General features: G+C 43.3%; 1 protein-coding gene across 1 annotated transcript in view; it reads right to left on the minus strand.

Moving 5' to 3' along the window:
• Positions 1-7,016: 7,016 nt before the first annotated feature.
• man2c1 (mannosidase, alpha, class 2C, member 1) overlaps positions 7,017-27,598 on the minus strand; it is a 123,471-nt gene continuing 102,889 nt past the window's right edge. Inside the window, exons 20-26 of the mRNA XM_063070910.1 lie at positions 27,161-27,317; positions 26,933-27,076; positions 19,449-19,558; positions 16,483-16,562; positions 12,033-12,184; positions 8,281-8,384; positions 7,017-7,267 (exon numbers count right to left, since the gene is read on the minus strand). Coding sequence (XP_062926980.1) covers positions 7,156-7,267; positions 8,281-8,384; positions 12,033-12,184; positions 16,483-16,562; positions 19,449-19,558; positions 26,933-27,076; positions 27,161-27,317 — 859 coding nt within the window. The 3' untranslated portion in view covers positions 7,017-7,155. The remainder of the gene's footprint in view (positions 7,268-8,280; positions 8,385-12,032; positions 12,185-16,482; positions 16,563-19,448; positions 19,559-26,932; positions 27,077-27,160; positions 27,318-27,598) is intronic.

The following is a 27,598-nucleotide window of genomic DNA, read 5'->3' on the forward strand; positions in this document are numbered from 1 at the left end:
TATAACGTCATAATTCCTCGTGTCAATCCACGCCCTCAACTCGTCCGCCTTCCCCGCAATACTCCTAGCATTGAAATATATACACCTCAGAAGATTTTTACCACCACTCACAACCTTTCTATTTGTGGCTTTGCTTGAATTTTTAACATCATTTATTTTCACCCCAGCCACACTGTCAGCTCTGGCACTCTGGTTCTATGAAGAACTATGTTTTTAAAGGTGCTACTTTGATTTGATTGATCATATTGTTTTGTTTGAAATATTAACAAGGCATCTTCCTTGTCCTGCTCTCCATTCCAAACATTGCATGTTTCATTTTTAATTCCTTTAGTTCCAGTGGAGAGGGTACCTCAGACTTGGTGTATCAGTAACTGACTCAGAAATAATTAAACAGTTATATTTATTAATTCATCTGAATTTTGTCCACAAATATTAAGTCCATTTTATCCCCTATGGTAAAAGATAAAGATTAGATTTATTTGTCACCTGTACATTGAAACATATCGTGAAATGCATCAAATACCAACACCGTCCGAGGATGTGCTTTGCAAATGTCACCGTACATTACAGTACCAGTGTTGCCTGCCCACAAAGTTCAGCAGAGCAGGAACAACGAAACAAGCCCCTTTCCTATCCCCTCACCCACCCACAGACAGGTCTCCAACCCGGGACAGGCCAGCTCCAGGACTTCTAGTCTTAGCCCCAAATGGTCAAACTTGCAAACTTCTCCAAACTTCAGCAGCTCCAACTTCTCCAGCTGCAGACTGGACTTTGACACCGGCTCCTGGCCAAACTCCAAACTTCGCGAGCTACAAGAGATTCTGAAGATGCTGGAAATCTGGAACAACACACACACACACACACACACACACACACACACACACATAATGTAGGAGGAATGCAATAGGTCAAACAACATCAATGGAAGGGAATAACTAGCTGATGTTTCAGGCCCTGACCCTTCATCAGGATTGGAAAGAAAAGGGGGGCAGAGCCAAAATAAGGTCGTCAGAGGGGAGAAAGAGTGCAGCCTAGAAGGTGATAGTTGAAATCAGGAGGGGGTGAGGGTTGAAGTAAGAAGCTGGGAGGTGATAGGTGGAAGAAGTAAAGGGCTGGAGAAGGGATCTGATAGAAGTGTACAGTAGACCATGGAAGAAAGGAGAACAGGAGGGGAGGAAAGGGAGAAGGAACCAGAGGGAGGTCATGGATAGGTGGGGAGAAAAGAAGGGGTGAAAGGGGAACCAGAGTGGGGAATGGAAAAAGGCAGGGGGGAATAATCATTGAAGTTAGAGAAATTTATGTTCATGCCATTAAAGTTGGAGGCTACCCAGACAAAGTATGAGGTGTTGCTCTTCCGACCTGAGTGCGGCAGGAGGGGAAGCCATGACCAACGTGTCAGAGTGGGAATCAAACTGAAGTGTGTGGCCGCTGACAAATGCTGCTTTCCATGGCTCACTCTTCTCTCCTTTAAGGGTCCTGCTTCTTCACCTCTTACACCTATCCCCTTCCAGCCTTTTACTTCACTCCCTGTCCCCCGCCCCCGCAAACCTGGTCTCACCTATCACCTACCAGCTTGTACTCTTTCCCCTTCCCCACCTTATTGCAGTTTCTTCCTCCTTCCTCTCCAGTCCTGTTCAAAGGTCTTGGTTCGAAATGTCGATGGTTTATTCCCCCTCCATAGATGCTGCTTGACCTGATGAGATGGTCCTGCATTTTGTGCGTTACTCTGGATTTCCAACATCTGCAGAATCTCTTGTGTTAGTTAGGGGCTTCTGATAGGCAGGTTCCAATTAACTCAACAAAACTTCAACTTCTCTGTGGCAGTGACTGCAATCCAAATGCACGTTTTGAGCTTCTAGCATTATTTCTAAATCACCTTCATGGATACAAGCGATTTTGCAGATGTTGTAAGTTGTGAGAAACACATACGTTGCTGGAGGAACTCTGTAGGTCAGGTAGCATCTTTGAAGGGCAATAAACAGTTGATGTGTGGGGCCGAGACCCTTCATCAGGACAGTTCCCTTCATTGTTGTTTCATCCAGAAGCAATGAATGTTTTTTCTAATGAATGCATTTTGGACATAGTGATCACAACTCTATCTCCTTTACCATAGCATTGGAGAGGGATAGGAACAGACAAGTTAGGGAAACGTTTAACTGGAGTAAGGGGAAATATGAGGCTATCAGGTAGGAACTTGGAAGCATAAACTGGAAACAGATGTTCTCAGGGAAACATACGGAAGAAATGTGGCAAATGTTCAGGGGATATTTGCGTGGGGTTCTGAGTAGGTACGTTCCAATAAGACATGGAAAGGATGGTAGGGTAGAAGATCCGTGGTGTACAAAAACTGTTGTAAATCTAGTCAAGAAGAAGAGTTTACGAAAGGTTCAAAAAACTAAGTAATGATATGAATCTAGAAGATTATAAGGCTAGCAGGAAGGAGTTTAAGAATGAAATTAGGAGAGCCAGAAGGGGCCATGAGAAGGCCTTGACAGACAGGATTAAGGAAAACCCCAAGACATTCTACAATTACGTGATGAGCAAGAGGAAAAGACATGAGAGAATAGGACCAATCAAGTGTGACAATGGAAAAGTGTGTATGGAATCGGAGGAAATAGCAGAGGTACTTAATGAATACTTTGCTTCAATATTCACTACGGAAAAGGATCTTGGCAATTGTAGGGATGACTTGCAGTGGACCGAAAAGCTTGAGAATATAGATATTAAGAAAGAGGATGTGCTGGAGCTTTTGGAAAGCATCAAGTTGGATAAGTCACTGGGACCGGATGGGATGTACCCCAGGCTACTGTAGGAAGTGAGGGAGGAGATTGCTGAGCCTCTGGCAATGATCTTTGCATCATCAATGAGGACAGGAGAGGTTCCGGAGGATTAGAGGGTTGCGGATATTGTTCCCTTATTCAAGAAATGGAGTAGAGATATCCAGGAAATTATAGGCCAGTGAGTCTTACTTCAGTGGTTGGTAAGTTGGTGGAGAAGATCCTGAGAAACAGAATTTATGAACATTTGGAGAGGCATAATATGATTAGAAATGGTCAGCATAGCTTTGTCAAAGGCAGGTTGTGCCTTACGAGCCTGATTGAATTTTTTGAGGATGTGACTAAGCACATCGATGAAGGTAGAGCCATAGATGTAGTGTATGTGGGTTTCAGCAAGGCATTTGATAAGGTACCCCATGCAAGGCTTATTGAGAAAGTAAGGAGGCATGGGATCCAAGAGGATATTGCTTTGTGGATCCAGAACTGGCTTGCCTACAGAAGGCAAAGAGTTGTTGTAGATGGGTCATATTCTGCATGGAGGTTGGTGACCAGTGGTGTGCCTCAGGGATCTGTTCTGGGAACCCTACTCTTTGTGATTTTTATAAATGACCTGGATGAGGAAGTGGAGGGATGGGTTAGTAAATTTGTTGATGACACGAAGGTTGGGTGTGTTGTGGATAGTGTGGAGGGCTGTCAGAGTTTACAATGGGACATTGATAGGATGCAAAACTGGGCTGAGAAGTGGCAAATGGAGTTCAACCCAGATAAGTGTGAGGTGGTTCATTTTGGTAGGTCAAATATGATGGCAGAATATAGTACTAATGGTAAGACTCTTGGCATTGTGGAGGATCAGAGGGATCTTGGGGTCCGAGTCCATAGGACAGTCAAAGCTTCTATGCAGGTTGACCCTGTGGATAAGAAGGCATATGGTGCATTGGCCTTCATCAATCGTGGAATTGATCTTAAGAGCCAAGAGGTAATGTTGCAGCTATATAGGACCCTAGTCAGACCCCACTTGGAGCACTGTGCTCAATTCTGGTCGCCTCACTATAGGAAGTTCATGGAAACCATAGAAAGGGGGCAGAGGAGATTAACAAGGATGTTGCCTGGATTGGGGAGTATGCCTTATGAGAATCGGTTGAGTGAACTTGGCCTTTTCTCCTTGGAGCGACGGAGGATGAGAGGTGACCTGATAGAGGTGTACAAGATAATGAGAGGCATTGATCATGTGGATAGTCAGAGGCTTTTTCCCCAGGGCTGAAATGGCTAGCATGAAAGGGCAGAGTTTTAAGATGCTGGGAAGTAGGTACAGAGGAGATGTCGGGGTAAGTTTTTTATGCAGAGAGAGGTGAGTGTGTGGAATGGGCTGAAACGATAGGGTCTTTTAAGAGACTCCTGGATGGCTACATGGAGCTTAGAAAAATAGAGGGCTATGGGTGAAGCCTAGGTAGTTCTAGTGCAGGCACATGTTTGGCACAGCTTTGTAGGTCGAAGGGCCTGTATTGTGCTGTATGTTTCTATGAATGCATTTGTCATTTCAGCAGTAACCTTGGCAAAAAATTCAAATGAACACCTCCAAACATCCAAATCTCTTACAAACTCTTCCTTCAGTTAGTCCTGACGAAGGGTCTCTGCCTGAAACGTCGACTGTACCTCTTCCTAGAGATGCTGCCTGGCCTGCTGCGTTCACCAGCAACTTTTGTGTGTGTTTCACGAAAATGATTCCAGGATTGAAAGTGTTATCATACGAGTGTTTGATGGCTCTGGGTTTGCATTCACTGGAATTTAGAAGAATGAGGGGGAATCTCATTGAAACCTACCTAATGTTGAAAACCCTAGATAGAGTGGATGTGGAGAGGATGTTTCCTATAAAGGAGAAGTCGAGGACTAGAAACCTCAGAACAGAAGAACGTTCATTTAGAATGGAGATGAGGAGGAATTTCTTTTGCCAGAGAGTGTTGAATCTGTGGAATTCATTGCCACAGACTGGAGGCCAGGTCAAAGTGTGCTTAAGGCAGAGGCTGATAGATTCTTGGTAAGTCAGGGTGTGAGAAGGCAGGAGATTGAGATTGAGAAGGAAATGGATCAGCCACAATCAGGTAGTGGAGCAGACTCGAAAGGGTGAATGGCCTAATTCTTCTCTGATGTCTTATGGTCTCGTGTGTTGTCTGCTTCTGGTGCCAACATAACACACCTGCAACTTACGAATCCTGACCTGTGCGTCTTTGGAATTGGGAGAAGGGGGGATGTTCCCAACATACAGAGAGTGGCAGTCAGCTCCACATTTGTCAGTGAGAGCACTGATCTTGTTCTCGTTGTTGATCTTTAGCATCTCCCTGAGAATAGATAACACTGTCCCAATGTGGGTTTTGAAGTGATCCTGAAGATGCCTAATAGAGGCAGATTCAATTTTCATATCAAACAAAAACAATCTTAAAAGTTACGTGAGTTTGTTCAAGCAGCTCCAAGACCATCAATCATTCAATCAAGCATTAATTTTTCATGTTCAAGATCATAGGACTTCTGCTGATGAGTGGATTGTAGTTCTGAATCATCCTAGTTTCTGGCAGTAGCTGTCTATTGCAGTGAATTTCCTTCTGCAATGTACAGAGGTGCTGCATTGATTTCCAGACTTCAGCCTGCCTGCTGTGCTGAATGAACAAACTGAATGTAAATGAGTGAGTCCTTCTCCATCTCCCACACCCTCCCCTTTCCCCTTTAAAGTATTTCCAATTGTCCGAATTTCAGTCCAACTACTGGTGTCTGGAGCAGAAGTACTACAACTGTTACCTTGGGAGATGGAAACTGTATGATGTGGAAATCATTTGATTTCATTTTTAGTGTGGCAAGTTCATCATCCCCACACAGTTTAACTGTGCTACTTTCTCCAATGATGTAAGGTGTAGGTTACATTGATGTTTCATCTCCGGTTGTAAGCTATGTTTTGGCTAGATGGTGCAGTCTGAATACCCAAGGACCTCAGCTAACACAGCAAAGATGGCGCCACTGATACACCGTAAGCTTGGCCTCTGGAAGCTGCTGTTTACTGAACAGTTGGGTTTGAGTCTAAACTTCCATCCCTCCCCACCCCAGTTGTGTCTGATCACTGCTCAAATAGTTTGATTCCAGTAAATGCTAAAACTATTCAGAATAATTATTCTTGCTGCTTTTTGTGTGGTCATAAGGTGCAGTTTGCCTGGTTTAAATTTTAACCAGCGGAATTGGCACACGTATACACACTCTGTGGATGTTAAGGTGTAGAATCAGGAACCAGATGAAACCTGGATTTGCCCCAAGTTGGGGCAGGTGGCTCACAGCTCAGTGAGCAGCATTTAATCCTAATCTTTGTGTGGAGTTTGCATAGTCTTGCTGTGACCAGGCAAGTTCCCCAAGGTGCTCTGCTTTACCATTACATCCCAAAGTAGTGTTGGTTGTTGAATGAATTACTATTGTAAACTATTGTAAGCAGGGAGAAGATGAACAGGGGTGAGAAAAGGTTCCAAGGAAGTAAGCAAGGCCATGGAGATATGAGAACGCACAGTAGCATAGTGGTTAGCAGATGCGTTCAATTCCTGCCAAAGTCTAAAGAGTTGGTATGTTCTCCCCAACTATGTGACCCAGTTTCCTTCCACACACGGTTAAGGTTAGTGAGTTCTAGGCGTGCTATGTTGGTGCCAGATGCATGGTGATACTGGTGGGCTACTCCAGCGCATCCTCGGACTGTGGTCATTGATGCTAATGATGCATTTTACTGAGTTTCAAAGTACATGAACAACTAAAGGTCATCTTTATTTTCCCCTAGTGCATACTGCTTTGAATTCTAGCCACCTTTTAACAATTTTCACCATGATAAGAATTCCACATTCCACGACTCATCTCTAATTCTGTGATTCTCTCTGAAGACCCGAACACAAGGCCAATCCCCTTAGAAATCAAAGCAACTGCAAATGGCATAAAAGCTCAGTGGGTGCAGGAGCACCATTCCCGGCTGAAATCAGCTTATCAGAGTAGGTTCCTTGGACCTGAAATGTTAATGGCGTCTCTTGCCAGCGACGCTCTCTGTCCAGATGAGTTGCTGCAAATACCACAGTAGCTTTTCATTCATCCATCCCAAATGCTTCCTGTTAATGGTCTGATTAATGCAAAGTATAAGTCAGCATTCATGCATAAAGACCCACACTAACCTCATTTCCAATCGAAAGCAGTAAATTAGTGACAGGAAATGATAGATAATGAGGGGAAAAATACTTGGTCAGAGGATGCTCTTTAATCATGTCACTGTTAGTGCTGCACAGAATTTGTGATTCTATGTATAAAAAAATCTCAATACATCAAAGCAAGTGTTAATCACATATGATATCGTTTGTACATTACAACATCAGAAAATGAGAATCATGGAACGGATCTGAAATGGAGTGAAGGAGAGTTTGATCTGAAAAGCTTTGATGGGAAGAGGCTTGGTTGCCAGTGGCTGCTCCAGGAGGTCACACCTGCCAAAGAGAAGCAGTAAGTATTAAGGTGTGAATTCAGAAGGCCCAAGTAGATTGCAGCATAATTGCTACCTAATGTACATAACATCCTGAGCTGTAGTTACAAATATGCCACATCCCCTGAATAAAGGAGCATGAAATCCTGTCGATTTCACTATCACGGTGAGGTCCGTTTTCAGCTGAAGGAAGGAACAGAGTCTTATCCTGTTTAACTGAAATGAGCTGAGCTAATGATAGGGGCAAGAACATACAGCTGCACCCACTGTTCTGTAACCAGGAATCCGGTCCCAGCCGGAACACTGAACATAAATCACATCTCGCACATCCCCACAAGTAGGACTAACGCGTACACACCAACGCCTTCACCCTGTAACAAAATGAGAGCTGTATTTCCTTTTCTAACCCATTCTGGTTATTAAACCAACCTGCATTGATGGATGCCTTCCATCACTTTTACTAACAGCAGCAGGACCAGTTGGCAGAAGCTCAACCATTTCATGAGACTGCGGCACACAGCCAAGCCCCACCAAGCCAGCATCCCTTCACTCATCAAGAATCTACCCATCTCTGCCTTAAGAATTTTCAAAGATTCTTCTTTCATTGACCTTGACGTGAGATCGCCAGAGACTCAACATTCTGCTTAAATAGGCAACTTTCTTTAAACCAGCTTCTGGTTTTAAATGGTCTAATGGGAAGAAACATCCTCTCCACATTCACCCTGTTATGAGCCCTCAGGATTGCAATGTTTCGATCAAGTCACATCTCACTCTGCTAAACTGTAGTGGGTACAAGCCTGGCCTTTGAACCTCTCGTCCAGCCCATTCCAGATACTCTACCAGCAAAAACCTCTGAACTTTTTCCCACCCATTTCCACCCTTCCTTAAGTACAATGACCAATAATGCAGAGTATTTCAGCTGTGGTCTCTCTATGTGCTATCTGATCTTTCCCACAATAACCTTCAATTTAAGGGCAGGCTATGGTTTGTTTACTGACAATGCCCACCACTACTTACCAAAGTGCTTGTTTAACAGGCAGTGAAGTGTGTAACCAAGTGTCCACTGTGCTGCCGTGAGATTCATACAGTCGAATAACTAGAGCATCGTTCCTGTCCTCAGCCTATCAAAACGAACAGCAAGGATCAGTTCACTAAATATTTGCCTTCCTCTATGCAGTAAGAATTCACTTCAGGGAGTCACGATTCTTTTACAAGGTTCAAAGCATATCTCACCTACAAATCTTTTCCCTACATAGCACTAATAGTAGCAGTCATACTAGCATCCCTCCAGGTGAAAGATGAAGGTGTTTGGCTGCATCAAGGTAAACCTTTAAAAACTGACTTGGTCATGGCAAGGTCACATCTATTATCCGTGAACTACATGACTTGCAAACCATTCAGAGGTAGTAATCACTAACAAAATTACTTTTGAGTTTGAATCAAATATAGCCAGATTCAGCAAAGCAGCAGATTTCCTCTCCGAAGGACATCAATGAACCTGATGGGATTTTACAACAATCCACTACACTGATGGTTACTGTCCCTCCTCTTGCTTGGTTTTCCACATTTAATGTATCACTTTAAATTAAAATTCCTGCCTGACAGACAGGAATTGAAACTTGTGCCTCTGGTTAAGGGTAATGTTACGATAGTCATGGGAAATTTCAATATGGTAGATTGGGAAAATCAGGTTGATGCTGGATCCCAAGACAGAGAACTTGTAGAATGTCTACAGATGGCTTTTTAGAGCAGCTTGTGGTTGAGACCACTAAGGGATCAGTGATTCTGGATTGGGCGTTGTGTAATGAACCAGAGTTAATTAGGGTGTTGAAGGTAAAGGAATCCTTAGCAGGCAGTGGTCATAAAATGATAGAATTCACTCTGTAATTCGAGAGAGAGAACATAAAGTTAGAGGTATCAGTATTACAATAGAATAAAAGGAATTACAGAGGCATAAGAAACTCAGCAGGCCAGAGAGCATCTATGGAAAAGAGTACAGTCAATGTTTTGGGCCAAAAGAAAGATGAGTTGGCCACAGTTGATTGGAAGGGGACACTAGCACGGGTGACGGCACAGCAGCAAAGGCTGAAGTGTCTGCGAGCAATTCAGAAAGCACAGTATAGATACATCCCAAAGAAGACAAAGTATTCTAAAGGCAGGATGACACAACTTTGGCTGGAAAGGGAAGTCAAAGCCAACATAAAAGCAAATGAAAGGGCATATAATAAAGCAAAAATTAGTGGGAAGTTAGAGGATCGGTAAACTTTTAAAAAGCAACAGAAGGCAACTAAGAAAGCCATGGGGGTGGAGTAAGATGAACTATGAAGGTAAGTTAGCCAACAATATTAAATAGAATACCAAAAGTTATTTCAGCTATCTCTACTGCACGTTATGCCATTGACGTTTAGGGTAGCAACGAAGGTCCTCCATCTCTGACGGTGTTCAGGGCTTCCTTCATTGTGTTAGTTGCTCAGTTTTCACGACTGAAGACTCAGCAATATCATCACACTAGATGTAGAAGGACTTTTCATTGCTGTTTCCAATCAGTTAAGGTTGTCAGCCTTAAGCTGAACCCATAAACCTGGAGGACCAGTGGACCTGCTTGGCATTGGCTGACCCTACCAAAGCATAAAGTCCTGACTCCAGCCAACATAGCTCTCCAGGTCATTGAGGCTCGCAAGCCTCCAAACCACGACAAGGTTGTGGTCCTCTTGGATGTGTTTCAGATATATAAAGAGTAAAAAGAGAGGCGAGAGTAGATATTGGACCGCTGGGAAATGACACTGGAGAGTTAGTAACAGGGGACAAGGAAATAGCAGATGAACTGAATAAGTATCTTGCATTAGTCTTCACTACAGAAGGCACTAGCAGTATGCCAGAATTTCAAGAGTGTCAGGGGTCAGAAATGAGCGCAGTTGTTATTACTAGGGAGAAGGTGCTTGGGAAGCTGAAAGGTTTGAAGGTAGATAAGTCACCCGGACCAGATGGACTACACCCCAGTGTTCTGAAAAAGAAAGTTGAAGAGATTGTGGAGGGATTAGTAATGATCTTTCAAGAATCACTGGATTCTGGAATGGTTCCAGAGGACTAGAAAATTGCAAATTCCACTTCACTTTTCAAGAAGGGAGGGAGGCAGAAAAAAGGAAATTATAGGCCAGTTAGCCTGACTCAGTGTTTTGGAAGATGTTGGGTCCATTGTTAAGGATGTGGTTTCAGGGTACTCAGAGGGACATGATAAAATAGGCCAAAGTCAGCATGGTTTACTTAAGGGAAAATCTTGCCTGACAAATCTGTTAGAATTCTTTGAGGATATAACAAGCAGAATAGACAAATGTTGTGTATTTGGATTTTCAGAAGACCTTTGACAAGGTGCTACACATGAGGCTGCTTAACAAAAAAAGAGTCCAAGGGATTACAGGGAAGGTAATAGCATAGATAGAACATTGGCTGATTGGCTGCCGGTGACTAGTGCTGTTCCACAAGGTTCAGTGTTGGGAACTCTTTACGTTGTATATCAATGATTTGGATGACTGAATTGATGGCTTTGTGGCCTGGTTTCCAGACAATACAAAGATAGGTGGAGGGGCAGGTAGCGTTGAAGGAGGAGGGAAGCTGCAATAGGACTTGGACAGATTAGGAGAATGGCCAAAGAAGTGGCAGATGGAATAGTGTCAGGAAGTTGCATAGTCATGCGCTTCGGTTGAAGGTGTAGACTATTTTCTAAACTGGGAGAAAATTCAAAAATCTGAGGTGCAAAGGGACTTGGGAGTCCTTGTGCCTAAAAGTTAATTTGCAGGTTCAGTCGGTGTTGAGGAAGGCAAATACAATGTTAGCATTCATTTCGATAAGGCTGGAATGTAAAAGCAAGGATGTGATGTTGAAGTCTCACTGGAAGTATGTGAAAGATTTTGGGTCCCTTATTTAAGAGAGAATGTGCTGACTTTGGACAGGTTTCAGAGCAGGTTTACGAGAATGATTCCGGGAATGAAAGTTTAGCGGATGAGGAGCAATTGAACGCTCTGGGCCTTTCCTCGCTGGACTTGAGAAGAATGAGGGGAGGATCTCATTAAAACCTATTGAATGTTGAAAGGCCTAGAGAGAGATGTTTTCTATGGTGGGGGAGTCTAGGGCCAAAGGCTACAGCTTCAGAACAGAGGGATGTCCATTGAGAACAGAGATGAGGAGGGATTTCTTTATCCAGAGGGTGGTGAATCTGTGGAATTCATCGCCACAGGCAGTTGTGGAGGCCGGGTCATTGGCTGTACTTAAGGTGGAGGTTGATAGGTTCTTGATTAGTCAGGGCATGAAAGGTTACAGGAAGGCGGTTTGAGAGGGAAATGGATCCGTCGTGATGAAATGAAGAGCTGACTCAATGGGCCGAATAGCCCAATTTTGCTCCTATATCTAATGGCTTTAAGCTATTGGGTTAATATCCAACGTGCTATCAAACTTACTAAAAAAAATCAGTTACTCTTTGATGTAGTGATACCTCCTCAGTTTCATTGTGAATTACAGAAATATTGCACAATTAAAAACTGGATTTAAAAGTATGTTCAACTCATCCTCTGTTACTCTCCCTCCTCATCTAGATCCACCCATCACCCGCTAGTTCTTCCTCCACCCCCTTCCCCTTTACCTTTTTATACTGGCTAACTCCCCTGTACCCTTTCAGTTCCCATGAAACTCTGACCGTCCGTTTTCCTCCGCATATGCTGCATGACACATTGAGTTCCTCTAATGCTTTGTGTGCACCTCTCCAGTGCTCTCACCTGTTTGATAGTTTCGAGAATGACAGCAGGAGACTGGATCGAAAAGGCACTCCAAGAACTGGGAGCACTGACACTGGGTTCAGCTGGTACAACGTGCAAGGGGTAGTTGATGTTGTAGGCAAACTGGATCACATTGGCCTCTTGGTAAGAGCCTGCCGAGAAAACAGCACAGGCAGTCAGGACTAGCATTACAGCTGACACTAGGACTAGAGTAAAAAAAAACAGCATTGGTTTAAAACCATCAGGTTAGCCATTCAACTCCAGTTCAGAAGTTCAGATACAAATCAGCATTCCTAGCTCAGAGGGTCCAGTAACAGTACTGTTGGGGGTAGACCAGGGCAGAGGCAGCCACACAGTGCCACAAAATGGAGAAATGCAGATTGTATTTAACACTGTGGGACTTGACCACATACATCCCTGTGGTTACTGCAGAAGTGTTGGAGAGAGTTCTCATCAGCCCAAAGGAATTCTGAATACTAAGGTTCACTGTACACGACCAAGGACAAGTGGTCACTTATCTGGTAAACTCAGTGGCTCTAAACTGCTATCTTGGCCAGATTTGTAATGTACGAGCTGTGATTGATTTTAGCCAGCTGGGACAGACTGGAGAACATATATGAAAGTACTGATTTTATTTGTTGAGCAGAGGAGCTGCCACAGGCCTTCAGCCTCACTCCTCACCAATGTAAAACAATAAAAAACCTACCATGACTGGCACAGACCTGGGTGTTAAGCAATTCTTCATTCATTCAGCTTCCCACTAACAGTCAGGACATTCTCTCTCGGCAATGTTGAAGTGTGCAGAGCAAAAGAGAGATTTAAAAAGCATGCAAATGGGGACAATCAGGACATTCTGCACACCACACATCTCTTGGAAATATTGAAGTGTGCAAAATTAGGCTCTGGGTAAGGACCACTAAAAGAAGTTAGGTTTAAGTGGAATTGGCCATTGTGGGAGCGGGTCAGTGTTAGTGCAGGGAGTTCAGGCTTTGGCTCATAGAAGCTTTGGCAAGGGGAGGCAGAGGCTGTAGGTAATATTCTTCACTTAATTTATCTTCTTCTTTCTTATTGCACAGTTAGAGCAGTAGAAATGCCATGCAAAATGTTCCTCCTGTGGCATGTTGGAAGGCAGGGAGACCGCCAATGTCCCTGAAAACCACACCCGCAAGAAGTGCATCCAGTTGCAGCTTCTTACGGGCTGTGTTAAGGAGTTGGAGGAGCTGGATGAACTCCGGGAGGCAAAGCGGTTGATTGACAGGACATAATGCACAGGGAGGTAGTCATACCCAACGTGTAGGACACAAGTAATTGGGTGACCGCCAGGAGGTAGAAAGAGGAGAGGCAGCCAGTGCAGAGTAGTTCTGTGGATGTTCCCCTCAGCTACAGAATTTGGGCACTGTTGGAGGAGGATGACCCAGCAGAGGAAAGCCACAGAAGTCAGGACTCTGGCAATGAGTTTGGCTTTGTTGCTCAGAGGGAAATGGAGAGAAGAGGTGATCTGTAGTGATAGGAATTTCATTGGTTAGGGGAACAAGCAGGAGGCTCTGTGGATGAGAACAAGATTCCCTGGATGCTATGCTGCCTCCCGGGTGCCAAGGTCAGGGACATCTCAGATTGAGTCCATTGCATTCTGAAGTGGGAGGGTGAGCAGCCAATATTCGTGGTCCACGTTGGTACCAATCTCATGGATAGGAAGGTGACATGCATTTGTGCGGGGGACACTTGGCATCCAGTGATCACAATGGCATCAGTTTCAATATACTAATGGAGATTCTAAATGGGAGAAAGGCCAATTTTGATGATATCAGAAAGGATCTGGTAAGTGTGGATTTGAACAGGTTGTTTTCAAGCTTCAAAAGTGGTCTTTTTATTTTAGAGAATACAGAGTTTGTATGTTCCTGTCAGAATAAAAGGCAAGTATCACAGGTTTAGGGAAGCTGGGTTTTCAAAAGATATTGATGAGGCCCTAGTTCTGAAGAAGGTACAAAACAGGTACAGGCAGGAAGGAACAAATGAGGAGTATAAGAAATGCAAGAGAACAATTAGGAAGGAAATCAGGAGGGCTAAAAGAGGGCATGAGGTTGCTCTAGCAGACAAGGTGAAGGAGAATCCCAAGGGCTTCTCCAGATATATTAAGAGCAAAAGGATCGCAAGGTCCTTTTGAAGATCAGGATGGTTATCTATGCATGGAGCCGAATGAGATGCGGGCAATTCTAAATGGATTTTTTGCATCTATATTTACTTGGGAGATGGATACAGAGTCTATAGAAGTGAGGCCAAATAGCAGCGAGATCATGGACCGCATATGAATTATAGAGGAGGAGGTTTTTACTGTCTTGAGGCATATTATGGTGGATAAATCAGCTGGGCCTGACAAGGTGTTCCCTCAGTCCTGTGGGGGTAAGTGCAGAAACTGCCAGGGCTCCAGCAGAGATATTTAAGTCAACCCTAGCGATAGATGAGGTACTAGAGGATTGGAGGATAGCTAATGTTGTTCTGAAGTTGAAGAAAGACTCTAACAATAAGCTGGGAGATTATAGGCTGGTGAGCCTGACATCAGTAGTGGATAAGTTATTAGAAGGTATTCTAAGGGATTGGATATGTAAACGAATAGACAGAGACTGATTAGAGATAGTCAACATGGATTTGTGTGTGGTAGGTCATGTCGTGTCTCACCAATCTTAGCGTGTTTTGAGGAAATTACCAGGAAAGTTGATGAAGGCAGGACAGTGGGTGTTGTTTAAACGGACTTTAGCAAGGCTTTTGATAAGATCCAGGATGGGGTGTTGGTCACGAAGGTTCAGTCACTTGGCATTCAGGATGAGGTGGTAAACCGGATCAGACATTGGCTTTGTGGGAGAAGCCAGAGAGTGGCAGGAGATGGTTGCCTCTCTGACTGGGGGCTGTGAAAAGTAGTGTGTTGTAAGGATCAGTACTGGGTCCACTGCTGCTCGTCATGTACATTAACCATCTGGATGATAATGGATCCAGCAATAACTGGATCAGCAAATTTGTGGATGATAGGAAGACTGGGGGTGTAGTAGACAAAGACGAAGGTTATCAAAGCTTGCAGTAGGACCTGGACCAGCTGGGAAACTAGGCTGAAAAATGGCAAATGCAATTTAATGCAGACAAGTGAGAGGTACTACACTTTGGGAAGGCAAACCAGGGTAAGACTTACATAGTGAGGGGTAGAGCTCAGAGGAATGTTGTAGAACAGAGGTATCTGGGAATTCAATTTCTTAATTCCTTGAAAATAGATAGGGTCATAAAGAGAGCTTTTGGCACAATGGCCTTCATAGATCAGAGTACAGGAGCTGATATGTTATGTTGAAGTTGTAAGAGACGTTGGTGAGGCCTAATTTGGAGTATTGTGTGCAGTTTTGTTCATCTACCTACAGAATAATATCAATAAGATTGAAAGAACGCAGAGAAAATTTACAAGGATGTTGCCAGGACTTGAGGACCCGAGTTATAGAGAGAGGCTGAATAGGTTAGGACTTCATTCCGTACAGCATAGGAGAATAACGAGTGATTTAATAGAGGTATACAAAATTATGAGGGTGTATAAATTGGGCAAATGCTTCTTCCACTAAGGTTTGGTGAGACTAGAACTAGAGGTCATGGTTTATAGGTGAAAGGTGAACTGTTTAAGGGAAACATGAAAGGGAATTTCTTCACTCAGAAGGTGATTGAAAGCGTGGAAAAAACTGCCAGCAAAAGTGGTGGATTTGGGTTCAATGTCAACATTTGAGAAATTTGGATAGGCATACATGGATGGGAGGGGTATGGTCCGGGTGCAGATCAATGAGACTACACAGATTAATAGATTGGCATAGAGTAGTTGGGCCAAAGGCCAGTTTCTGTGCTGTAAAGTTCTATGAATCTAAACCCTACTCTCCAGTCCAGACCTTCTCCACTGGTAGTGTGCCCACTTCTTGTGCTGTACCCACTAACGAGAACAGATCTAATGAGCCTTTATATCTGGACTGCACTGTTATATATTCAAAAATTTAGCAAAATAATTTCCTATAACTTTGTGACTTTGCTGTGCACGTGGCCAAATGGTTAAGGCGTTCATCTAGTTATCTCAAGGTCGCTAGTTCGAGCCTCAGCTGTGGCAGCGAGTTTGTGCCCTTGAGCAAGGCACTTAACCACACATTGCTCTAGTCTGTGCGAGGAGTGGCGCCCCACACAGACTTCCAATCTGCGCCTTGTGAGGCATGAAAATGCCCGATGCAGGCCTCTCATGGTCTGAGTCGACATTCTCTCCCCTGTGATGTGTTTTCCTAAGTTATTGTAGTTCGTTGTAATCTGAAGCCGTGTTCAGGACCTCAACAAAGTCCGTCTCCCCCTCACTGTGCCCTGGAATTCACTTAATGTGTTTAAGACATTTTATTGTAAAATCTGGGTACTCCTCAAAGATGTCACCTTTCCCCCAAATATTTACCTGTGTGGGGCATGATGGCGTACATGAACTGATGCTGACCCATATCAGCCGTGGCATCTGGGGACTTTGGCGATCTCAATCTGAAAACAAAGACAGAATTGTCAAGGCAGCTACTGTGCTGGGATCTAAGTGAAGTCGGCCTGACTTCTACATCACTGCCAAGAGCTGGTGATTCTACTAATGGTGCAGGTCCCACGGGCTCCCCATGGGCCCAGCACCAGCAACCTGTGGGTGCAGCAGGGATGGCACCTCTGTTTGCAAATGCTGCAGTCCCACTAACCCACCCTATTTATCACTGATGGATACGGATTAATGGCAGCACACTGTGTGATACTGGAACATAGAGGTAACAGTGCACCAATAAAATTCAATAACCATTTAATCACTTGCTGTTACTAATGTTTGGGGAAAGACCTAAAAACCTGCTCACCCTAAAATAGTCCCCAGGAAACCTGCATACAGTACTTTATTAAATTAGCCACTAATTCATCACTAGTACCTTGCTTCAGATCAGCATCAGGCTTATCATCACTGACATATGTCATGAAATATGTTGTTTTGAGCAGTACAGTACAATACATAAAATTACCATGTTACACTAAGAAATAAATAATAAACAGCACAAAGACAGAGCAAAATAGTCTCAGTATATCTTCATAAAGAAAGCCTTCCCAGTGCCTCATGCACCATCTGCCACTGAGGACATGTGTTGATAATGACTTTCCACAAAGTACAGTATACATAACCAGAATGGGAAACGCTTGGGACCTCTCTACGAACGAAACCAAGACGACTGCTGAATCACAGTCCACAACTGACAACAGCCATGGAGGGAGTCAACGAGAGGAGTGGACAGAAGTCAGTGATGGTAACATGAAGACAATAGTTATTTGGGGTTTCTCTGGCATGGTACAAATAAATTTCTGATGAATTTGAGTCCAGTCACCTGTGGAACTGATGATACTGAAACATCTGGATAGACCTTAAACTGACTGAACTTTATCTCTCGTGTTACTGATCACTGTACTGAGATCCTTTAATGGGTAATACAGCGGACCTGTAAAAGCTCCACACAGCAGCTACAAGCTTAGCTACTTAGACAGGCTTAAGAAACTGATCTACTTCTTCTGGGGCGATTATACAAGAGATTCTATTTAGAGAGTTCTAATGAAAGAGCTGACACTGTTTGAATTCAGTTGGACAGATCGGGGAAGATTGTGATTTTACATGGCATAGAAACAGGAAAGGCCAGGTTGGCGCAGTCCTTTTTCCAGTGACTAGTGAGCCTCGGCACTCTGCTCGTCCTCTTGCTCTACTGGATCACGGCTGGGGCTGAAATTAAATCTCAGAGACATGCTTGCTCCTTGTGATGTCAACCATGAAGATGAGAGGAGGAAGAATATTCATCACCACATAGATTTTGCTGTGCATGTTCCTCTCCTGAGAGTGGAGTACAGAGTACAGAGATGCTATAATTGATACAGCAGGGTAGATTACTAGTCCGTTTTAGAGGACAGATAACAATCTATCACATTGCTGTCATGTTCCTTTTTCCCCACTTCCATAGCAGGGCCATTTAGTGCCTGTTTCCTACAAGCCCGTGCAGATGGCAGTGAGCGACGTGTAGATAATACTTACACAGTGCTGTTGGACAGACAGCACTGGTTTATGGTGAAGAACAGGACAGGTATTTCCGAGGTGGGATGGTATAAAACTTACAAGGTTTCCATGTGTCATCGATAAGGTGAAGAAGAGGGAAGTGGGTTCCAAAACTGCGGATGCAGAAGTTTCAAGTAAGAGGGGAAAGGCTTAAAAGGAACCTGAGAGGTGACTTCTTCACACAGAGGGCAGTGGGTATATGGAACAAGCTGTCAGAGGAAAGTGATGAATTATGGCATTTAAAAGGCATTTGGACAAGTACATAAAGGGAAACCGCTCACAGGGATAGGGACCAAACACAGGTAAATGTTCTAGCTGTTAGGATACTTGGTCAGCACAGACAAGTTAGGCCAAAGGGCCTGTTTCTGTGATGTTCGCCTCTGTGACTCTATATGCCTCCACATAGAAGAGATTCCCTTCAGGAAAATAACCAAATGGATTTCCAGCAGTTTCATGATAATGGCTCATTTCAAAAAATAAACGATTTCATTAGCTGCCACAACGGGATTTAAACCCATGTCTCCAGATGGTCCAAATCTCTAGATTATCAGTTCAGTAATTTAATAACCAATCTATCATTTCCCAAATGCTCCAGCTGTGAATTTGCACTTGACAAGCCAGCCAGCCTTTCCTTTCAGGCATTTACACCGTTTTACCTGTTGTTAACCTATTTCGTTCACTGGCAGAAGCTTAAATCTGATTTTCTAGTTGATCCTCCAGGTCTCTTTCAAGCCTCAGTTTTCAGATGGCTTCAGGGCCAGTTTGCTTTAGCCAAGTTAGTCTATCACAACTGTGGTCTAATTCTCTTACTAAAATATAGATCCCCAGTGTTTGATACATTGGCCAACAGCGGGTGTGCAAAGAGCTTATGATCATGAGAAAATAGTGTTAAATTTAGAGCCAGCGTTTTTCACATAATCTGTCACAAATCCTCTTAAATGATCCAAGCTGCATTATCTCCTAACCTTGGTTCAGTGGCTATAACAAACAAGGAACAGAACAATTGTTTATCTTTATTAGCTGATCTTGGGTCAGTGAAGTATGCCAACTATAAACAGGTTCAAACTTTAAAACCATGAATAAACTCTGAAGCAACACAAAGCACCCTACCAACCCTTTGGCAGTTCCATCCACATGAGCAGAAATTAAATCCAGGATTAACTTTGGAGGGCTTTAAAAACCTACCATTTTGCAAAGTAAAATATTTTATTAGATTCTATGACTTAACAGTTGGCTATTTATATTTATAGGTCATACTGTTATCTTCATCTTGGTGGCAATAAATCTGTTTCTCTCGGAGTACTTACAGGGAGAGGGTCATTATGTTGCGATGCACGGAATATCCATACTTGCAGTCATTAAGCAATGCAGCACCAAACCCGTGCTCTGACAGATCGGCCCACTTGTGTCCCCAGACCTAGGGAACAAATCAACATCATTTTCAAATCGGAATTGGTTTACCATCGCCTCACGTACAATGAAAAGCTTTTCTTTCACACTGTGCATACAGACCAGATCATTACACAGTGCACTGAAGTAGAATGTGATAAAATAGTAACGATGCAGGATAAAGTGTAAGAGCTACAGAGAATGTACAGTGCAGGTAAACAATAAGGTGCAAGATCTTAATGAGGTAGACTGTGAGGTTATGAGTCCAAGTTATTGTACTAGAGAACTTATAAGTTAATAGTCTTATAACAATAGGGTAGAAGCTGTCCTTGAGGCTGGTGGTATGTGCTTTTAAGCTTTTGTATCTTCTGCCCAATGGGAGAGAAGGAAAAAAGGACTCTGGGATGAGTGGGATCTTTGATTATGCTGGCCGCTTTGCTGAGACAGCGAGAAGTATAGACAGAATCCACGGAGAGGAGGCTGATTTCTGAGATGTGCTGAGCTGTGTCCACAACTGCAGTCTCTGCAGTTTCTTATGCTCACATGCAGAGTAATGCATCCAGGCAGGATGCTTTCTATGATGCATTGATAAAAATTTGCTACTACGATCCTAAATCCACTAAAACGAAGCTTCTCTCTTTCAGTAAGTGAAAAGTTTTAAAAAACAACCGCAGATGCTAGAAATCCAAAATAAAACAGAATTTGCTGGAAACAGTCAGAAGATCAGACAATATCTGAGGGAAGATCATTAATGTTTCAGGTCTGAGACCTTTTTAAGACTGGATTATCAAAGAGATATCAGATTTTATTTGATTATTCTTTGTGATGCTGCTGGGATTGATTTGCTCCATTAGGGTGTTTTCTAAATGCAACTTGTTACAAAAATGCTTACTTTTAAATTTAAAAAAAGTATTTTGATTCAAAACAGTTGAGGCAAGATTGTGGAAAGTGATTCAGAAAAGTTGATGGCTCTAACTGTGACAGACCTAGACAACAGTAGACACGGGATACATGTAAGTCAGTTCAGTTGAGCTGACGTTAATTTACACTGGCACGTCAATAATTCCTCCCAAAGGTTGACATTAGGTCTCAGTGGGTCAATGTAAATATCTTGGAAAAACACTGGCAGGAATAGTGACGAAAGGTGGTCAGCCCCAGTAACAATGCATAAGCACTGAGCTTAAAACAGTTCATTGTGTTCATCCTGTTCATTCCATGCAGCCTTCGTGTGCTAACCAACTACTGGGCCTGTATTATCTGGAGATCTGCAAATCGACAGTGATTGAGGAGGAGGAAATAATTCAGCAAAAGATTTTAGATGTGCCTGACTGAGTAATGCAGCTCATATCCAGAATAGTGAGGAAACTAACTGCTGAAGGAAGAAATGAGGCACGGCACCTCCGCACACATCAACGTGGCAACCTAACAAAAGCTGACAGCCCAATGGCTCAGACGATGAGCATGACGTACGAAAACATTGATCTAATTTAGACAACAAGACATCGACCTCCTACTGTTTTCACCATAGGACGCAAAAAGCACAAAGTGGATTTGGACTTTTCAAATAGGTGTCAGAATCCAACGCCTTTTAGCCAAAGTGTTTATTGCCTCTCTCCCCACTTCCTCTGCCAAAATACATTATGCTGTTTGAAACTCTCAGCACTTTGCAGCCTACAGTAGTTCAATCTTTCAAGAATAATTGCACATAATTTATCAAGCTAAAGTGCAGATTACAGAGCAACCTCATAGAGATTAGTCACTTTCAAAGGGTTCACAGTTCACGCACAATATGATAACTTATGAATTGAAACCTTTTAAAACCTCAACATTTGCTAGAATTGAGCCAGAATAGATTGGGACTGCAGGATTGACTGTTTGAGTAAACCCCAGGAAGGTCAGCAGGGTAGGAGAACTGTGGGGAAGTGTAATTGCACTGTGCACTCAGTAACTATAAATAGTCAGAAAGCACTACAGCACAGACACCTCAGCCCAGCTCATCTGAGCCAAACAATTATTCTGCCTAGACCCATCAACCATACCCCTCCTATTCATATACCTATCCAAATTTCTCCTAAATGTTGAAATCTAACCCGCATCCACAACTTCCACTGGCAGTTCATTCCACACTCTCACCACCCTCTGAGTGAAGTTCCCCCTAAACATTTCACCTTTCACCCTTAACGCATGACCTCTAATTCTAGTCTCACCCAACCTCAATGAAAAAAAGCCTGTTTGCATTGTGACGAAAAACCAACTTACCGGAAGATTGGTGCTGATGAGAGAGATAAGAGAGACAAAGGGAGAAGCGTTCAAAATGTTAATGAGAGAAGAGAGAGATTAATAAAAAGAGACACAGTTCCGAGTATTGACAGACCGGTTGCTTTGAACCTGAACTGTTTGAAGTTTGATGGACAGGCGATACCCCAGCAGGGGGATAAAAGGAACAGGTTCGCTAAGGCAAGACAGACACCACGAGATCACGAGATAACGAGACCCTGGAAGTGCGGTGTGCCCCCACAAGTTGGTGGGAGTTTTGGAGGTCTGGTCGCGGGAACCGACCATAGACTCACAGGGTGAAAAGCTATGATCGGTGGGAACCTGGTGTGTGTGTCTGCCTTTGCCTGGGTGCCGGGTTCACCGTGGAAGAACGATCGTATCCGGAACGGAGGGGTCACAGTCGGTGACCTCAGAAGACATTAAAAGGGCTCGCCTGAAAGCTAACTGCAAGGAACATCAAAGGTCTGTTTGAATCAGAATTTGCATTTTCACTCCCTCTCTCTCTCCAACGGCACAACAGCGATTGCTGCGAACTGTACTAAGCTGAACTGAACTCTGCGTCACTTGAGACTGATCATTTTACCCCTAGACTGAGATAGAGCTTGTTTGATTCCTATTACCCTAGTTCTGTGTACCTGTGTGTTTTATCATTGCTAACCTGTTGCATTTATATCCTTGCGATTAGAGTACTGTGTTACTTATTTCTTTAATAAAACTTTATTAGTTCCAGTAATCCAGACTCCAACTTAAGTGGTCCATTTCTGCTGGTTTGGCAACCCAGTTATGGGGTATGTAACAGCATTTACTCCATCTATATCCCTCAATTTTGTATACCCTTATCAATCACCCCTTGTTCTCCTATGCTTTAGGGAATAGAGTCCTAATCTATTCAGTTTTTCCCTGTAACTCAGGTTCTCAAATCCTGGCAACATCCATTTATTTTTCTCCGCACTCTTCCAATCTTAGTGACATCTTTCCTTTAGGTAGTGACCAGACTGCACACAATAATCCAAATCAGGTCCCACCAACGTCTTATACAACTTCAACATAACATCCCAACTCCTGTACCCAGTACTTTGATTGATGAAGGCCAATGTATCAAAAGCTTTTTTTATGACCCTGTGATGCCCCTTCATAAGAATTATGGATCTGTATTCAAAGGTACTAAGTTTCACTTATTATCAAAGTACACAGTTGCAAGAAAAAGTTTATGAACCCTTTGCAGTTTACCAGGTTTTCTGCATTAATTATAAAATGTGGTCTGATCTTCATCTAAGTCACAACAATAGACAAACAAAATCTGTCTAAACTAATAACACACAAACAATTGTACTTCTTCTCATCAATACTGAGTAATCACTATCACAATCTAGATTCAAAAAGTACGTGAACCTCTGGGGTAATACCTTCTATGAAAGCTATTTGGAGTCAGGTGTTCCAATCAATGAGATGAGATGAGATTGGAGGTGTGGGTTGCAGAGGTGCCTTGCCCTACAAAAAACACACACAAGGTCAGGTTACTGACAGAGCCGGCTCTTCTCAAGAAAGATCAGTTTATGTGTACCATGCTTCGATCAAAACAACTTTCAGGGGACCTTAGAAGAATTGTAGAGATCCATCAAGCTGGAAAAGGCTACGAAAGCATTTCTGAAGGCCTGAATGTTCATCAGTCCACAGTAAGGGAAATTGTCTACAAATGGAGGAAATTCAGTACTGTTGCTATTCTCCCTAGGAGTGGGCATCCTGCCAAGATCACACTACGTGCAATGCTGAAGGAGATGAAAAAAAACCTGCAGAGATCTCTAGAACTTGCTAAAGTCTCTGTTCATATAAGAAAAACACTGAACAAGAATGATGTTCATGGAAGGACACCACAGCTCTCCAAAAAAAAACATTGCTGCATGTTTCAAGTTTGCAAAAGACCACCTGGGTGTTTCACCACATTTCTGGGACAATGTTCTATGGACAGATGAGACAAAAGTTGAACTTTTTGGCAGAATTGTACACTATGTTTGGAGGAAAAAGGGCACTTGACACCAACATCAAAACCTCATCCCAGCTGTGTGAAGCATGGTGGAAGGAGTGTCATGGTTTGGAGATGCTTTGCTGCCTCAGGGCCTGAACAGCTTGTAATCATCAAGGGAACAATGAATTCAAAATTGTATCAGGACATTTTACAGGAGAATGTTTGGATGATGCAACAGGACAGTAATCTGAAACACAAGAGTACATCAACAACAATGGTTTAAAAAGAAGGAAGTTCATGTTTTGGAATGGCCAAGTCAAAGTTCAGAGCTTAACCTGACTGAGATGCTCTGCATGACCTTAAGAGGGCTGTTCTTGCAAAGTATCCCAGAAATATTGATGAACTGAAACATTTTTGTATGGAGGAATGGTCTAAAATTCCTCCTCACTGTTGTGCAAGTCTGATCAGCAGCTACAGGAAACGTTTGGGAGGTTATTGCTGCTAAAGGAGGTTCTACCAGTTATTAAATGCAAGGCTTCACGTACTTTTTCCAGCTTGGACTGTGAATGATTAAACAATGTGTTCAATAAAGACATGAAAAGTACAATTATCTGTGTGTTATTAGTTCAGGCAGATTGTGTTTGTCTGCAATTGTGACTTAGATGAAGATCAGACTACACCTTATGAGTCAATTACGCAGAAAACCAGGTAATTGCAAAGCATTCACAAACTGTTTCTTGCAACTGTATATGCCTTATACCAGTGGTCCCCAACAACCAGGCCGTGAGGAAATGATATGATTTGGTGATATGAAACCATCTGAGTCGCTGCACCTTTCCTCATTCCGTCACGCACTGTTGAACGTGAACACCACCCCTCCCCCCTCCGTCGTCCGGTCCGCGGTGCAAAAAGGGATGGGGACCCCTGCCTTATACAGCTCTGTGATTCGTCTTTTCCAGATAGCCACGAAATAAAGAAAACCATGTAAGTCAGTTTAAAGAGCAATGGCAAACTCACCCCCTGCACAAAAAAGAATGGCAACACAATCATCAAACTCCCCCCAACCTACTCTCCCCCACACAAAGCTCAAGAACATCGACCCCCACCCAACAAAACAAGAAAGAATGGGCAAAAACACAGCATATAAAAACCACAGGACTGAAAAGGTCCATAGTTCAAAGTCCAATTCCATACACGCTAACATCCCCCGACATCATCAAAGGAGAGAGACACTGCTCGAGCACAGAGGCGCCACACACCAATATTCCCAGATCCTTCTGTTCTACCGCACTCCACAGTGGCCTAGCGCTGACCATGGAAGACTTATCCTGGTTTGTCCTCACACATGTCTACATTAAATTCTATCTGCCATTTTTTAGCCCATTTTTCCAGCTGTTCCAGATCCCGTTGCAAGTTTTAGTAGCCTTCCTCACTGTGCAGTACACCCTCCATCTTAGTAACATTTTCAGATTTGCTGATAAGTTGACCATATTGCCATCCAAATCGTTGACATGGATGAGAAACAATAATGGACCCAGCACCGATCCCTGCGGCACACCACTAGTCACAGGCCTCCCGTCAGAGAGGCAAGCATCTACTACCACTCAAACAACAGGAATTCTGCAGATGCTGGAAATTCAAGCAACATACATCAAAGTTGCTGGTGAACGCAGCAACTATAGATGCTGCTTGGCCTGCTGCGTTCACCAGCAACTTTGATGTATCTACTACCACTCTCTGGCTTCCTTGTGAAGCCAATGTCTAATCCAACTTACTACCTCAATGCCAATCGACTGAATCTTTTTGACCAACCTCCCATGTGGGACCTTGTCAAAGGCCTTGCTAAAGTCCATGTAGACAACATCCACTGCCCTGACTTCATCAACTTTCCTCATAACACTCTTGAAAAACTCTGTAAGATTAGTTAGACACAGCCTACCATGCACAAACTCATGTTGACTAACCCTAATCAGTCTGTCTATCCAAAAACTTTAATATGTGGTCCCTTACAATAACTTCCAATAACTTACTCACTACTGATGTCAATCTCCCCGGCCTACTTTAAAAACAAATGCATTATGACAGAAGCAGATAAGGTTTCCTTTAACTACTTTGGAGAAAAGGCAGGAGTTAGAGCGGGATGTAAAGAATCTGAAGAAATGCTTCATGACACACTGCTAAACAATTCAATGCTACTGCTGTTGGAAACTGGAAATAAAGCTGAAACTGCTGGAAATACTTAGCTGGTCAGGCAGCGTCCACGGGGAGCTGAAAACATGCTGAGCAGAAAAGTTATCTGTTTCTCTCTCCTGCAGAATCTAGCGGGAGGTGATGGAAATATGGGACGAATATTTCCAAAATGGGATTAGTATAGAGTTTGTGCAAATAATGCATGATAGTCGGCATGGACTCAGTGGGCTGAAAAGACTCGTCCCATGACTCTATCAATGATGCCACAGCTGCTAGGTATTCTCAGGAAGTAAAAAGTAAACTAAAAGACTGGAGATGCTGTAAATCTGAAATAAAAATAGGAAATGCCATAAATACTCAGCAAATCAGGCAGCATTTGTGGGAAGAGAAACAGAGTCAAAGATTCAGGTCATTGAATCGGGAACTTCATCAGAACAAGAAAAGAAACTTGTTATGCTGCAGGAAGAGTGGAGTAAAACTGGGTGACCAAGGGAAGAGCTGTGAACAAGGTGATCTGGACATTGGGTGAATGGAAGCACGGAGAGAGAGAATGTACGAGTGTGAAACGTGGGTAGGTTAGGCTCCACACCCAGAGGGGGCAGGGAAAAGAACACAAATAAGTTGAGCTAATATCACAGACTAATACCAACAGAGAAATAAAATTAGCTGAAGTTGTAGAATTTAGTTTTAAATCCAGAAAGTTACCATGCCCAGATGGAAAATGGGGTAGCGTTGGGCCTGACTGTGACAGTACAGGAGATCACAGACTGATAGGTTGGAGTAGGAGTGGGATGGAAAATTGAAGTGTTAGGAAATGGGAAGCTCAGGGGTGGATTTTACAAATTAAACATAAGTGTTTCCTGAAGCGGTCACCCAACCTCAGTTCCAAAGCATACTCAATTCTTTGAGCTTTACTCTCTTCTGTTTACTGTGAGGAGAGTGTATAAGGGAGCTGCATTACATCGGTACCTCAAAACGTGCCCAATCCCACGAAGTGTTGTGGTGTGTCGGACGCTGGAGATGTCCAAACTGGATTTCATAGGTGGCATTGGGGCTGTGCACTGTTGTGGGGAACTCCACCTTCAGAAATTTATGTGTTTCATGCCATTCAACCTACACAGAGAAACACTGTTCAGTACAAAGACTCATGAAATACACAAGTTAGCTGAAAACTCTCGATTCCCTTTATCTGCTCACCTCAGTTTTAAACTTAACATAGGGACAGCAGGCATCCAGAATGATTTCTTGACGAATCTTGCTGGTCTCACTGATACGGATGGAGTGCCTTATACTTCCCCTGACCCCACCGGGGCACACGACCTCTGGAGGTTGCAGCACTTGGAAGATAGGTTTCCTAATGAGCAAACATTACAGTGTCAATTCAGTTGTACCAAGCATCAATACCAGCCAAGTTCAAACGAAGGCATTGTCGTGTGGGACAGTAACACCTTGACTGATGAATAAGCAAAATATAGCTTCCAGAAATGACACCACAGTCAATTCAGGTCTCTCGGTGCTGTACTGAGAGGGGTATATGTGTGCTGCCTTTTGAGAGAGAGAGTAAAACCAGGGTCTATTTGTCTTCCCAGCTGAAGGCAAAGTATCCCTTGCCATGATATGAAGGACAGGACAGAT

Source organism: Mobula hypostoma, chromosome 18 (genome assembly GCF_963921235.1).
Source record: "Mobula hypostoma chromosome 18, sMobHyp1.1, whole genome shotgun sequence".
NCBI lineage: Eukaryota > Metazoa > Chordata > Chondrichthyes > Myliobatiformes > Myliobatidae > Mobula > Mobula hypostoma.